Genomic DNA, 13,850 nt, shown 5'->3' on the forward strand with positions numbered 1-13,850 from the left:
TAAACACAGATATGTAAATATATATGTACATAGATTTTTTTTTTCCCTAAACCATTTCAAATTAAGTTGTAGACATCATGATACTTCACCCTTAGATAAGAAAGCACATACAGTCTAAGAATAAGGACATTGTCCTACATAACCACAATACCATTAACACATGTAAGAACGTTAACGTTAATTTTAAAATATCATGACATTAATCAATGTGTAAATGTCCCCATCTCTTCCCCAAATGTCTTTTACAACTTTTATTATTATTTTTTAGATTCAGGAACAAATCAGGGTTCTTACATTGTATTTATTACGATGTCTGTTTTGTCTCTTTACTTAGAACAGTCCCCGTGCTCTAGATCCTTGCTTTAACAAATTTTATTAAATGGCTTTTATTTTTAAAGAGTGCAGGCTGCTTGTTTTATAGACCAGGGGTTGCTGACTTTTTCTTTGAAGGACCGGACAGTAAATATTTTAAGCTTGTGGACCATATGGACTGTGTTGTAACTTCTCAGTTCTGCTGTTTAGTAGAAAAGCAGCCATAGACAATATGAGGCTGTGTTATAAAAAACTTTATAAAAACAGGCAGCAGGCCATATAGTGGATGTTTCCGATTTTGTATTTGTCTGGTTCCTTGTCATTAGAAACATTATTATGTTAAACATTATTTTAGTATTATTATGTTAAACAGTTTTAGCATGTATACTACTATTTTATTCTTATTTTGCACTTCCTGCTTCGCATTTCAGGGGTAAACATTTTCAGGTTGCATGCCTTCCCAACATTAATTCATCAGCTTAATTATCTTTTCCAGGAAGTATTCCATGAATCTCAACTTGCCTCTTTTCTGTGCTCTCCTATTACCATATTTTATCAAACTTATTACATGTCTCTCTTTGCCCCATAGCCACCATTAGACTCTGCCCTCCTTAAGACCTAGATGGAATGTTGTGTCTTCCAGTTCATTTCTGTATCCCTGTTATCTGGCAGATAATAGACACTTGAGATAGTGTTGAAGAACTATGTGTCAGTGTGATAATTGCTGACTAGTTAAGCATTTATCTAAACTATGTTGATGTTTTTTTTAAAAGTACGGCAAATTGATAAGAATTTGAAATGTTAAAATGTACAATTAGAAGGGGCTGTCCACCTCAGTGATATAAAGAACATTAACCACAGTTCCTCTAATATCAGCAGCCCTTTTAGACTTGTAGGGCAATTCCCAAATATAATGCAAATTAAATCTAAATCAAAACTCATTCTCTTTCTTTCCAAACTGCTCTTTGCTCTAGAGATAGATCCCTGTGTCAGTTAATATTATTACCCTCTCAGGCTATGTTAGAAATTCAGGCTTTGTATCAGTCTTCACTCTGCCTCTCCTTTTTCTCATCACGTTGGAAGATTATCCAACTACTTGCATGTTTGATCATACCTCTCCTTCCATTCCTATCACAGCTGCCTAAATTCAGGCTTTTGTAGCTCTCATTACAGTGTTCTTTTAATAGATCAGTCATCACTTCTTTTTCCCCTTTTTCAAACTGATGTCAGAGTTATCTTTATAAAATGTAGATCTGATTAGGTAACTTGTTTGTAAGCCCTCAGGCTTTTGTTTTGTGGGTAGTCAGGAACTATTACATTATTCGGCATCTATTGGTTTTGGTAATTTGGTCCCCGTCTCCTTTGTTTGTTTGATGTTTTCCCACTCTTCTCCATGTGCCATTTCCCAGTTACATCAGAATATTTGCCATTCTTCAGTGGACCCCTGTCTATATACTTTTCTAACAGTTCATGATGCATGGAATTTGCCAGTGCCTAGGCCCCACCCTGAAATCTATTAGTCCATTGAGTCCTGCAAGATCCATTTTGTGTTTCCCATTCTCAGTGAAAGTTCCATGATTATGTCAAGTTCCCTGATTATGTCAACTAAAACGGACTCTTATTGTACTTTTGGGTAGGCAGAGGATTCTGCAGTTTTTCAGTGCATTTTAATGGTAGAAGATTTGAGAATTTTAAAATTAGCATTTTTGTTTACAAAATATGAAGACTAGAAAGGGCCTGAATTCATTTCAGTCATTTTATAGCCAAGAAAATGAAGATTGAAAGAATTACCACTTAAATGACTTGTCCAAAGTCACACAAATAGCCTATTGACAGAATTGATTGGAACTCTGTAGTCCTGAATCTTAGTTCAGTGTTCTTTATGCTGTACATTGCTGTGCAAATGAAATTATGTACAATCACACTTGTAAAGAAAGTACATAGAGCAAATTTTTTTTTCTTCTTCCAGGTTTCAGTCTGAAAGAGAAAGTGGAGATCGAAATTTTGCAATAGGATATTACTTAAAAGAAAAGAAGGTTTTTAAATTTTTGTTTCTATTTCAAGTTATTCTTTCATTTAATAAAATACATGAAGATGTATGCTAAGAATTCAACAATAGCCTTTAAGCAACTACCTATTAGTATTTAAGGTGCAGAAGTTTTTGCAGAGTGCTCATGAGTCAGTGTTACCAAATTGTTAATGTTGTTATTAAATTGATTTGTATCTGGCAGTATTTAAATATTTGACTGATTTTATTTATTAATACAAATTTTGTTTGAGGTTTAGTCTATTTTTTCAAAAGCGTAATGCCTGATTAGTGTTAACTACTCTTGATCTTTTTAAGTGGTTGGTCTAGTAACTTGATTTATAAATCATGAGTCATTTTATCGTTGTCAGTTAAACTAGTATCTAGAAACTTACATGATGTGATAAAATTTTGCTTTTTTATTTCGTGTTTATACTCTTTTAGAAGCTACATGCTATTTTATTAATTAAAATGAAACACTTGTGTACATTTGAAATTTTTCATGTATTTCTCAACTTATGTGCATTTCTGTGTGCCTGAATTTTTAATTGCCTTTCTATTTTTTTAGTGTTTTCCAGAAGGCACAGACATGGTTGGTATATTAGACTTCTACTTCCAGGTAATTTAATTATGTGAATCGTATATATAAATGGATGTGTCGGCTGGGCGCGGTGGCTCACGCCTGTAATCCCAGCACTTTGGGAGGCCAGGGCGGGCAGATCATGAGGTCAAGCGATCAAGACCATCCTGGCCAACATGGTGAAACCCCATCTCTACTAAAAATACAAAAATTAGTCGGGTGTGGTAGTGTGTGCCTGTAGTCCCAGCTACTTGGGAGGCTGAGGCAGGAGAATTGCTTGAACCAGGAAGGCCGAGGTTGCAGTGAGCCGAGATCATGCCACTGCACTCCAGCCTGGCAACACAGTGAGACTCTCTCTCAAAATAAATAAATGGTTGTGTCACATTATGCAAAATGTAGATGTCTCAGAAATCTTGGTTCTAGGCCATGAGAAAATACATTTTCCATTGACTTTCAAAAATGTCTTCATAAAAGGCTGTCTCATGTCCATGTTGCCTAAAAATCCATACCTCAAAATGTAATAGGGACAGTTTTTTCTGTAAACATATTTAAGAATTGTCAAAAATAATGTGCACTCCCAGAAATTGGCACTCTTAATTATAAACTGAGCTCTAAATTTTTCGTAGCTTTTACATTTTGTTTGGGAAAAGCTTTTTTTTTTTTTTTTAACTAATCAGAAGGCTCTTACTCAGCATTTAAAAGTGTCAGTGTCTCAGCTGACTTGGTATCTTGTAATTTCTTTGTTACTGCTCTATCCTGGCTTAACTGGTGCTAGTTCATTTCTGCAGTGTCATATGTCAGGCTTTCCTTTAAGTTAGAGTAGCTCTCAATATTGAGGGGGTGGGGTTGGGTGAGAGGGACCATGTTATGCACAGTGGGCTGTGGTATAGAACTCAATTTAGAATAGCCTTCCTGGAGATCTCTTCTCTCACCCACATTTTCCGTTCAATTTTTTCTTACAGATTTAACACAGTTGGTGCCACTGATGGGGCTGTAATGTGAAGCCACATAGGAGGCTACATTATTGTTAATTTCTAGTTCACCTTACATTTGCCTGTCTTTACTATTAAAGGTTCCTTAATTTTCACCTTTCAGTAATCTTAGAGAATATATAAGGGAGGTTAATAATGAGTTAGAGTTTGATAGATGTCCAGGTTGCAGCTTTTCATCTGCCCAATGTGAAAAACTGTAAATTAGGAATCCAGACCATCAATATAAAATTTAAGGTCTAGCCCAGCCACTTATTAGCCATGTGACCTAATTTTAGTTACTGATCCCTAGTTTCCTTATCTGTAGTATATGCCTCACCTGCCTTGCCACATTATGTGGAAGATAACATGAGATGATATGTGAAATTCCTTTGAAACTAGCCTTTTTTTCCCCCTGGTCTGTATGAATTTTTTCCATAAGTTTCTTTACCTTTGGAATACATGTTTAAGTTTGGCTGTTATAGAATCTACTATACTGTGACATTTCTATACTTCATGGCAAAAATCAAGAAACGGCCATAGAAGTGGTACTGACTTTTTTGGAGAAGGGCTGCATCAAATCGAACGGCCATTGAGATTAGCAGGAGAGTACCCAAGTTGGCATTTGGCAAATTAAGAATGTGCTGCCTTATGACAAACAAAATTCCAGTTAATGTTAAGTATAAACTAGGAAATGATCATTGGAATTCAGAAAGCCTTGCATGATTAAGCTGACCTTATCACAAATCTTTGCTATCTGGGGCAGTATTGTAAGTCGGTTCTGTCGTTTTTGAGAAATAGGGAAGAGATTTTTTATATAAATAGGCAGTCTAGTCAAAGTTAAACACACAATATTCTAATTCACTGTACTTAGTTTTCCTCTTTGCTATTTCCAAACCCCTTTGTGCCTCTTGTAGATCTTGGAGTATGGCTGAGGAAAATTTACAAGTTGAGAACCCATTCTTCTCCTATCCACTTTCTTTTTTGACCCCATCTTATCCCAATTTTGCTTACTATTACCTAAAAATAAAATGTGGAAAAATTTATTTTCATTTTATGGGTAAATTTGGGTTTGGTACAGTGAACTGTTTTCATTATTTTGATTGTATTTAAATGCAAAAATTTCATCCTATAGGGTATCTTTAGCACCCATAGTAAATATCAAATAAATATTAATAAATGGTCTAAAGGATAACATTTTGGTTTAGGCTTACAGAGCATCTGAGACAGATCTGCTTAATATTTTTCTTCCCCTTTGTCCTTTGCCTGTTACCATATAGATGGGGACACTGAACTTTGTTATGGGTAAAATGTCAGGCACTTTAGCATTTTTTTCTAAAATGGTGATTTCTCATGTAGACACTATCATAATCTTCATGTATGGTGCTTTATCTTAAAAATATTTCGTGGCTCTTTTTTTTCTGTTGAGTTAAAAGTAATTATGCTTGTGTATTACACAGAAAGTATTAATATTTAAGCAAATTTGAATATCACATTGGGATAATAACAAATTTTAGTGTTTAGAGGCTGGCACTTCCTAGTCTAGTACTGCCATTAAAAGACTGAGTATCTTTGGCCAAATCAGGGTAAATCTTAAAAGGGGGTAGGACTTTGGTCAATTAAAATCTTCAGAATGTCCTCAAGTTTATATTAAAGTATTCTCTTTGGAAGAAATATTTCAGATCTGTATGAATACCAAATAAAATAGATTATCTTAGAAGTGAACAGTAATATTAAAAGTAATATGAGAATTCTGCTTTTTGTGTTAGCTGTGCTCCATTGAAGTGACTTGTGAATCAGCCAGTGTGCTGGCTGCAACACTGGCTAATGGTGGTTTCTGCCCAATTACTGGTGAAAGAGTACTGAGCCCTGAAGCAGTTCGAAATACATTGAGTTTGATGCATTCCTGTGGCATGTATGACTTCTCAGGGCAGTTTGCTTTCCATGTAAGTAATTGTTTAATCTTAATTTTCTCTGGCAAGAAACTAGTCTGAACTGGTTCTTTTAAAAATGCAGTTTGAACTTTGCTTCTAAAGCTGTATATTAATTTTTGAGAGAGAGGCTTGTTTTCAAGGTTAATTTGTTACAACATTAGTAAGGAATAGAGATAAGGTCTACCAGATGTTCTTAAGAATTTGGAAGTTTGATTTATAGAACCTCATCCCTTCTGCTTTTAAGGCAATCCAGTGTACAAGGTTAGTACAGTCATTTTTTACTTTTAGTTGTTAATGTTTAGCATTATGATTATTATGTATCTTAAGAATTCTCTAAGTTCAGAAAGATTGCAAAGACGTGACGTTTCACATCTTTGGTTACAGCCATAGATGTTTTAAGGACTAAAAGTATATTAAAGTTAAAACTTAACAAAAATGTACTGCTTTAAGCTCTGTTGTGCATTTGCCACTTGTAAAGTATATAGACTTTTCTTATTTCATTCTGCTCATGTCAAGTCATAATGCCCTTCTAAAAGCTTTTTTTATTTTGGAAATTTTCAAACATGTAAAACGAGAGAGAGAGAGAGAAATTTAATGTTATCCATCACTCAGCTTCAATAATTATGAATACATTACCAATCTTGTTTCATCTGTATGTGCATCTATTTCCCCTATCCTTGTCATATTTCAGTATGTAATTCTAAATAAGGACCCTTAACAAAACATAACAATAAGAGAATTTTTACATATAAAAATTAAATATTACATATCACAACTTTAATATCATTATTAATATCAATATTAAATTGAATATCAAAATATTTAGTCAGTGTTCGGATTTCCTGGATTATTTTGTAAATTATTTCTTTCTTTTCTTTTTTTTTTTTTGAGACGGAGTTTCACTTTGTTGCCCAGGCTGGAGTGCAGTGGCACGATCTCAGCTCACTGCAACCTCTGCCTCCTGAGTTCCAGCGATTGTCCTGCCTCAGCCTCCCGAGTAGCTGGGATTACAGGTGCCTGCCACTGCACCCGGCTAATTTTTGTATTTTTAGTAGAGACGGGGTTTTGCCATGTTGGCCAGGCTGTTCTCGAACTCCTGACCTCAAGTAATCCACCTGCCTCAGCCTCCCAAATTGCTGGGATTACAGGTGTGAGCCATTGCACCCGACCTATTATATTATTTTATAGTTTGTTTGACTTAGGATACAAATGAGGTGCATGTATTATGATTGGGTTGTGTCTACTTTTTTTTTTTTTTTTAAATCTATTGGTCTTCTTTTGACCTGTCTCTCTTTTTTTCTTGTTATTTTTGGTTGGAAAAACTGGATCATTTAGTCTATACAGTTTTCCACTGTCTCTACATTGCTGATTACCTCTGTTCCATTGTCCCTTGTATTTCCTATAAATTTGTAGATCCAATTCAGGTGTTTTTTTTTTTTTTGTCTGCTTGTTTTGTTTAGTTTTGTGTAAAAGTACTTTACTGGTATACTTCTTTTATTTTTGTTTGTTTATTTATTTATTTATTTTGAGACAGAGTCTCACTCTGTCACCCAGGCTGGAGTGCAGTGGCACAATCTCGGCTCACTGCAACCTCTACCTCCTGGGTTCAAGTGATTCTCCTATCCAGAGGTACTTACTGACTGAATGTTAGTAAGCAATTAATGAACACTACCCTAATGACATTAATTTTGTTTTTTTTATCATTTGTCAAGTTTTGCTAATGTAACTTAAATTTTTTGAGGAGGAGTAATTTAAATTACCATTTTAGAAAATCTTTTAAGAATATATAACTTTTTATTGTTTTCTAGTTGTAAAATATTTTTTAAAAATAATTTGTTATATTTAAAAACAATACGTTTATTTTAGAACAATTAGAAAATATAGTCAGGAAGAATAAAAGCATCCATAGCCTCACAATTTAGATGTAACTGTTATAATTCCTTAGAGTTTATCTTTAAGCAATTTTTCTATATTCATATCTATCCCAAACTGTTTCATAACTTTTTTTTTTTTTTTTTTTTTTGAGATGGAGTCTTGCTTCATCACCCAGGCTGGAGTGCAGTGGTGTGATCTTGGCTCACTGTAACCTCTGCCTCCCAGGTTCAAGCAATTCTCCTGCCTCAGCCTCCTGAGTAGCTGGAATTACAGGTGCCTGCCACCACACGCGGCTAAGTTTTGTATTTTTTGTGGAGATGGAGTTTCGCCATGTTCCACAGGATAGTCTCGAACTCCTGACCTCAGGTGATCTGCCCGCCTTGGCCTCCCAAAGTGCTGGGATTACAGGCATGAGCCACCGCACCCGGCCTTATAACTTTATTTATAAACATGTTGATAAAAATTTATCTACAATATTTTTAATGTTGAAATTCTATGGTATGTGTATATATATATATATATATATATATATATATTTTTTTTTTTTTTTTTTTTTTTTGAGAGAGAGTCTCACTCTTTTGCCCAGGCTGGAGTGCAGTGGCGTGATCTCAGCTCACTGCAAGCTCTGCCTCCTGGGTTCACCTTTCTCCTGCCTCAGCCTCCCGAGTAGTTGGGAGCGCACTTTGGGAGGCTGAGGCGGGCGGATCACGAGGTCAGGAGATAATTTTTAATTTTTAAACCAATTTCCCAATTTGTTTTTGTTTTTTTTTTTTGAAACCGTATCTTGCCCTGTCATCCAGGCTGGAGTGCAGTGGTGCGATCATGGCTCACTGTAGCCTTGACCTCCTGAGGTCATGTAATCCTCCCACATCATCCTCCAGAGTAGCTGTGACTACTGGTGTGCACCTCCATGTCTTGCTATTTTTTGTAGAGATGAGATCTCCCTGTGTTACCCAGCCTAGCCTCCAACTCCTGGGCTCACGTGATCTGCTTGCCTTGGCCTCCCAAAGTGCTGAGATTACAGGAGTGAGCCATGGTGCCCAGCCCCAGTTTCCCTATTGTTGAACATAACATTTCTTATTTTAAAATGTTTACCTGAATACTCTTTTACTGAATTATTTTTAGGTTGGTCTTCCTGCAAAATCTGGAGTTGCTGGGGGCATTCTTCTAGTTGTCCCCAATGTTATGGGTATGATGTGCTGGTCTCCGCCTCTGGATAAGATGGGCAACAGTGTTAAGGGAATTCACTTTTGTCACGTAAGCATATTTTCTTAATGAAAATAATGATGATATAAGTTGAGCCATCCAATGATTCTTTTTTTTAACCCATTTTCCATAGTTCATTAACTCTTGGCCCTCCGCCTATGGTGTGCCAGTTACTAGGGAGCCGTGGAAATACTCCCAGAGGAGCTTCAAGTTATCTCTATCAGACAGCTCCCATTTAATTATTCCCACAGATTATATTTGTTAGATGCTAATATTTTAATTTTCATGGTTATAATTAGTATCAATTTTCAAAAGCTCAACAAAAGATATTAAACTTGGAGAAGTAATTTAAAAGCCAGTATATCTTAAGAATTATTTTGGTTTATTATATCTTTAATTTGCATGGTTAAATATCTTTATCCATTGACTACCTTTAAACATTTTTTTGAGGAAATAAGCACTGAAAATTAAAAAAAGATTAAACAAAACTATTACTGCTCTTGATAGTTCTGTATTTTGTTGTTACCCAGTTCCTGCTAATGTTTGAGCTTCTAGTTTTAGTTACATTTATTACTTGCTTGAGTTCATATTAAGTACCATACTCAATTAAAATTGTTTTCTTTTCCAGTCTTTTATATTTTACAAAAACTAGAGTATGACATTGGATTGCATATAAAATATAGTAGATTGTAACCAGAGTACTTATTTATATTTTAATGTGGCTTTACACTTATTTGATAGAAGAATTCTTTCATGGGGCCGGTTATAAACCCTATTTTGTAGAAGATGAAAGATGATTTGATTGGCTGAGCCCTAGGATCATGTTAGTAAGCAGTGTTCTTAAAACTTGTATTCATATCTTACTCTGATTTTAGTTCTCTTCTTGATGCATTATACTACTTTATTAGCATGTAGTGATGATTTCTAAGCTGGACGATATAAGCAGAGTTTGTTAAAATATGGATATACATAACCAATGAATAGCCAATTTTTTATACCTGCTCTGTATAACTGTTTGCAGGATCTTGTTTCTCTGTGTAATTTCCATAACTATGATAATTTGAGACACTTTGCAAAAAAACTTGATCCTCGAAGAGAAGGTGGTGATCAAAGGGTAAGCAAAATTCTTATTTAGATAAGTATATAAAATTTTTAAGAAGAGAAAAAGTGAGATTTGCCTGTATAAATAAAATCTTAGTTTGTTAGTGGCCTCGGGTCTTTGCTAATCATAAATGAGTGTAAACAAATTGTTGACATTTAAATCTGGGATCACCAGTATTAAATACTTAAATATTGCTTAATAGATAGTTAATAGATACAGATATTTAAATATTGCTGCTTTGTTATTTAAATTGAAACTGGTTAGCCTAGTGTCAGGGTTTTCCCCTCCCATTTTCCACTATTTTAAGCAAGATTTTTAGAATTGATTCTATTAAAAAAAAAAAATTGGAACGTGCTGCATGCTATAAAGAAAGCATTGTTTTAATATTTGTTCGTCCTAAATTGAAGTTTAACTTCTTGCATACTGTGTAGATGGATATGTAAATGGAAAAGGATTATCATATTAATGAGAGACCGTATGAAGCCTCAGAAGTTTTATAAGTCACTGTAGATGAAATATTTTTTTCCACCGTGTTTAATGCAATATTCCTAATAATCTTACGGTCCTATTTGTTTGTTACCAGTTTATTTGGCTTCATACTATTGTACACATATATTCCTTTTTTTTAGAAGTAGTATTAAGAGTCAGGACTTAACTTTTTTGGTCTATATTGTTTTTCACTGTACCAAGGGGCTTGTGTTGAGAATTTTGATTCCGTTTCTTTGCGTACCATAATGAAAATGTTTGTAGTAAAATTACCTAATTAGACCTCAAGATAATATGAAGAACTTCTAAGTAGAAAATATTTTTAATAAATACTAAGTACATTTTCTGTAGTGCTAAATTTTTTTTAGTTTTTATCAAATTAATTTCTGTTACTATGTAAGAATTATGCAAAACCAACAGGATAGAAACTTCCATGGGAGTCGACCTGAGTAACATGAAGCAAAATGTCAGAGGAGGTGGTTTAAAATGTTAACAGATTTTAATAATGTTCATTGAAAAATACCATTTTATAGCTTGGACCTTTCTTCACTCAAGTGCACTAATAAATTATGTATGTTGCTTGAACAACTAGCATTCCTTTGGACCATTGGACTATGAAAGTCTCCAACAAGAACTTGCTTTAAAAGAGACAGTATGGAAAAAAGTGTCACCCGAGTCAAATGAGGACATCTCTACAACTGTAGTATATAGAATGGAAAGTCTGGGAGAGAAAAGCTAAAGAAATGGGTTCTAGTTTCAGAATGTTTCTTCATTTAATCTTTCAAACATCTTTAGCTTTTTTTGCAAGTTATAAATATTTATTTGAGGTATTTTTTGTTCTCAATCTTGGGTGCTGGAACCATAAAGCTTTTTTTTCCTTTTAATCTTTGTATAAAGGCAGTAGATTAAGAAGTGCATTTGTTGGTCTTTAAAGTATTTACAAGTACATAAATTTGCCTTATTTTTAAAAATACAAAAAGGAAAAATTTAAATTTTTTTGATGTAATTAAAATGTTAACCATGTGGTCAGATAATCCCATTTTACAATAGTAACAGAAAATTGTAATTCTTAGTTCTAAAATTCACAAATTAAACTCATAAGTTTTGTTGCATTTTGTTTTTTCTTTTCCATTTTTAAAACTAATGTGATGTCTGTAGTGGCAATAGAAAGTACTTCTATGCTAAATACAAAACTAAAAAGGCAAAATAATGAACCCCAAATTATTTTATTTAAAATAGCAGTGGATTATAAGATTAGTTTGTGTTTATATTTATGCCATTTTTAGTGATAGATTGGCTTTACGTTTTTAAAAATTTATTTAAAAATTTATCAAATGCTTTAAAATATGACTCCTATTTTTTTTATTTTGCAACTCCTCTGTTCTGTCAGAATTGTTACATACAGGAGTGTCTTATGTTACTAAAACATTCCAGCCAAAGAATTTCAGATGTGAGATAATGACGTTTCATTGATAAAAAGCTATAATGGTTACTCAGAAGGAGAAACAGTGAGTGTCTTCAAGTGAATTGTTCACCTAAACAATTTTATTTTCATATTATCCACATAACTTTTTCTATGTTATATTTATGAATGGCAAATTTTGGTTTTTAGCTTTTAAAATTTTATTATCCTAATAATTTTATAATTGCTAATATTTCTTTTGTGATAAGTTATAGCATCTCATAAAGTTTGTTCTATTTGAACTTTTTTAGAGTACTTGAGAAATGAATTTAGTCTGCAGGTAGTAAGTATGCTACTAAAATACGTTAGATCTAAATCCTTTTATTTGGTAATAAAAATGCAATATTGAGAATCAAAACTTGTTTTTAAGAGAACTATAGATTCTACACAACCTGATTTCAAGTAATTATTCATAGTATTTAAAGTTGTCTTGGCAAAGTGATTGTAAAATTCTATAGGACCTATTCACACTTCTTCCTTCTTCCATATACTTCTCTGGTTTTCCCCATAGTTCCCCTACAGTTTCAAGTTTGTTGAAACCTGTTTATTTTAGTGGGGCATTAGAAGAAAAACTTGGTGGTTTCTTAGCATGATAGTGTATGTATGTGGTAATGGAAAGTCTGTAAAAGTAAATATGGTGTAGCAAAAAAGATTTCACTGAGTATTTTAGATACTAGTGCAAATAAAGATAGAAAATCTTGATCATAATGTCTTAAGTTTGGGAACTATGATATTAAGAAAAGAAATTCCTTCCTAGAGGTGCTGGCCAAAAGCCTTTTGGGCTAACTTAAGTATTAAATTTATATATTTAAATAATTATATTTTAAGTTGTAGAGGATTTTCCCAAGGATTTTATGCTTACTTGAATGTTCTTTGAATGTTCAGATGCATATCCTACCTGGATGCTTCTCAAGGCCTTACTGCATATTTGTGTTGCATATTTGTGTTAGTTGCAACCAGGGCCATTTGTAGTTTGGGCAACCAAATGCCTTAATTGGAAAAAAGGCATTGTGGTTTCCCCTATGATCTAAATTGTTACATTTTACCATTTCATTCAGAAGTTGGTTTTACTTTATAAAATGAAGATTTAGTTTTCATATTGTATACATAGCCGTATAGATTTCAAAATTAGGTTGTTAATTTGTGTTACTTACTATTTTTGTGTTGGTAATGCTTTAAATGCATACTTAAAAATGAAGTACTGTTATCTAAGCTATTGTGTTTAGAAAATGTTAAGAATGAGCATCCAGAAATTTTTATAGAAAAGTATAAATGGAAGAAGAGATTAAGATAACTGCGAATAGGCCCTCAAACTTAAAAAAGAAAAAACTTTGCCAGTTTTAAGGACATATTTTGATTCTTTCAGTATTCTTAACACCTTTTTAAACAAAGTTCTTGATAGTACCCAGTATTATTGGGTTTGTTTTATGCCATTATTGATTCTTGATATTCAAGCATTTACAATGTAGCATATTTGATTTTCTTTTTTCTTTCTTTTTATTTTTTGGCATCATTAACATTTCATTTGAAATGCATATTGTTCTTGAAGTACTTTGTTTTTAGCATAAATGTTGTGCATTTTATCTTAGTGTTTGGATGAAAACATTTGTGTTGTTTAGCTTTCTTTCATTTGCTTTGTATATTTAATAATGTACCTTTATTTTCCAGTATGCCTACATTTTGTATTGTACAATAAATTTATTTTAAGCTGATTTTATTGTTTTTTTTTTTGTTTTGTTTTGTTTTTTATAAAAGCAACTTCAACATTTTAAGTACAAATACAGTTGGGATTTTAACTTAGAAAAAATTATTGTTTATGAAGATACTGTTAAAGTGTTTGCTATTCTGAAGCTGCCTCAAAGTAAACTAGAAATACTCAAAAGGGCTTTATTTGATTTT

General features: G+C 33.2%; 1 protein-coding gene across 4 annotated transcripts in view; it reads left to right on the forward strand.

Moving 5' to 3' along the window:
- The window catches only part of GLS (glutaminase), an 86,051-nt gene that overhangs the window by 42,095 nt on the left and 30,106 nt on the right, over window positions 1-13,850 (forward strand). For 2 of the 4 annotated variants that reach the window (XM_055290049.2, XM_055290052.2), the window contains 5 exons: window positions 2,282-2,348; window positions 2,907-2,957; window positions 5,656-5,832; window positions 8,821-8,952; window positions 9,923-10,015. In XM_055290049.2, the coding sequence (XP_055146024.1) occupies window positions 2,282-2,348; window positions 2,907-2,957; window positions 5,656-5,832; window positions 8,821-8,952; window positions 9,923-10,015 (520 nt within the window). Of the gene's footprint in view, window positions 1-2,281; window positions 2,349-2,906; window positions 2,958-5,655; window positions 5,833-8,820; window positions 8,953-9,922; window positions 10,016-11,022; window positions 13,664-13,850 lie in introns of those variants that run through there. The other 2 variants (XM_055290051.2, XM_055290050.2) reach the window with 2 other exon arrangements.

This window comes from Symphalangus syndactylus, chromosome 8, assembly GCF_028878055.3.
Source record: "Symphalangus syndactylus isolate Jambi chromosome 8, NHGRI_mSymSyn1-v2.1_pri, whole genome shotgun sequence".
NCBI lineage: Eukaryota > Metazoa > Chordata > Mammalia > Primates > Hylobatidae > Symphalangus > Symphalangus syndactylus.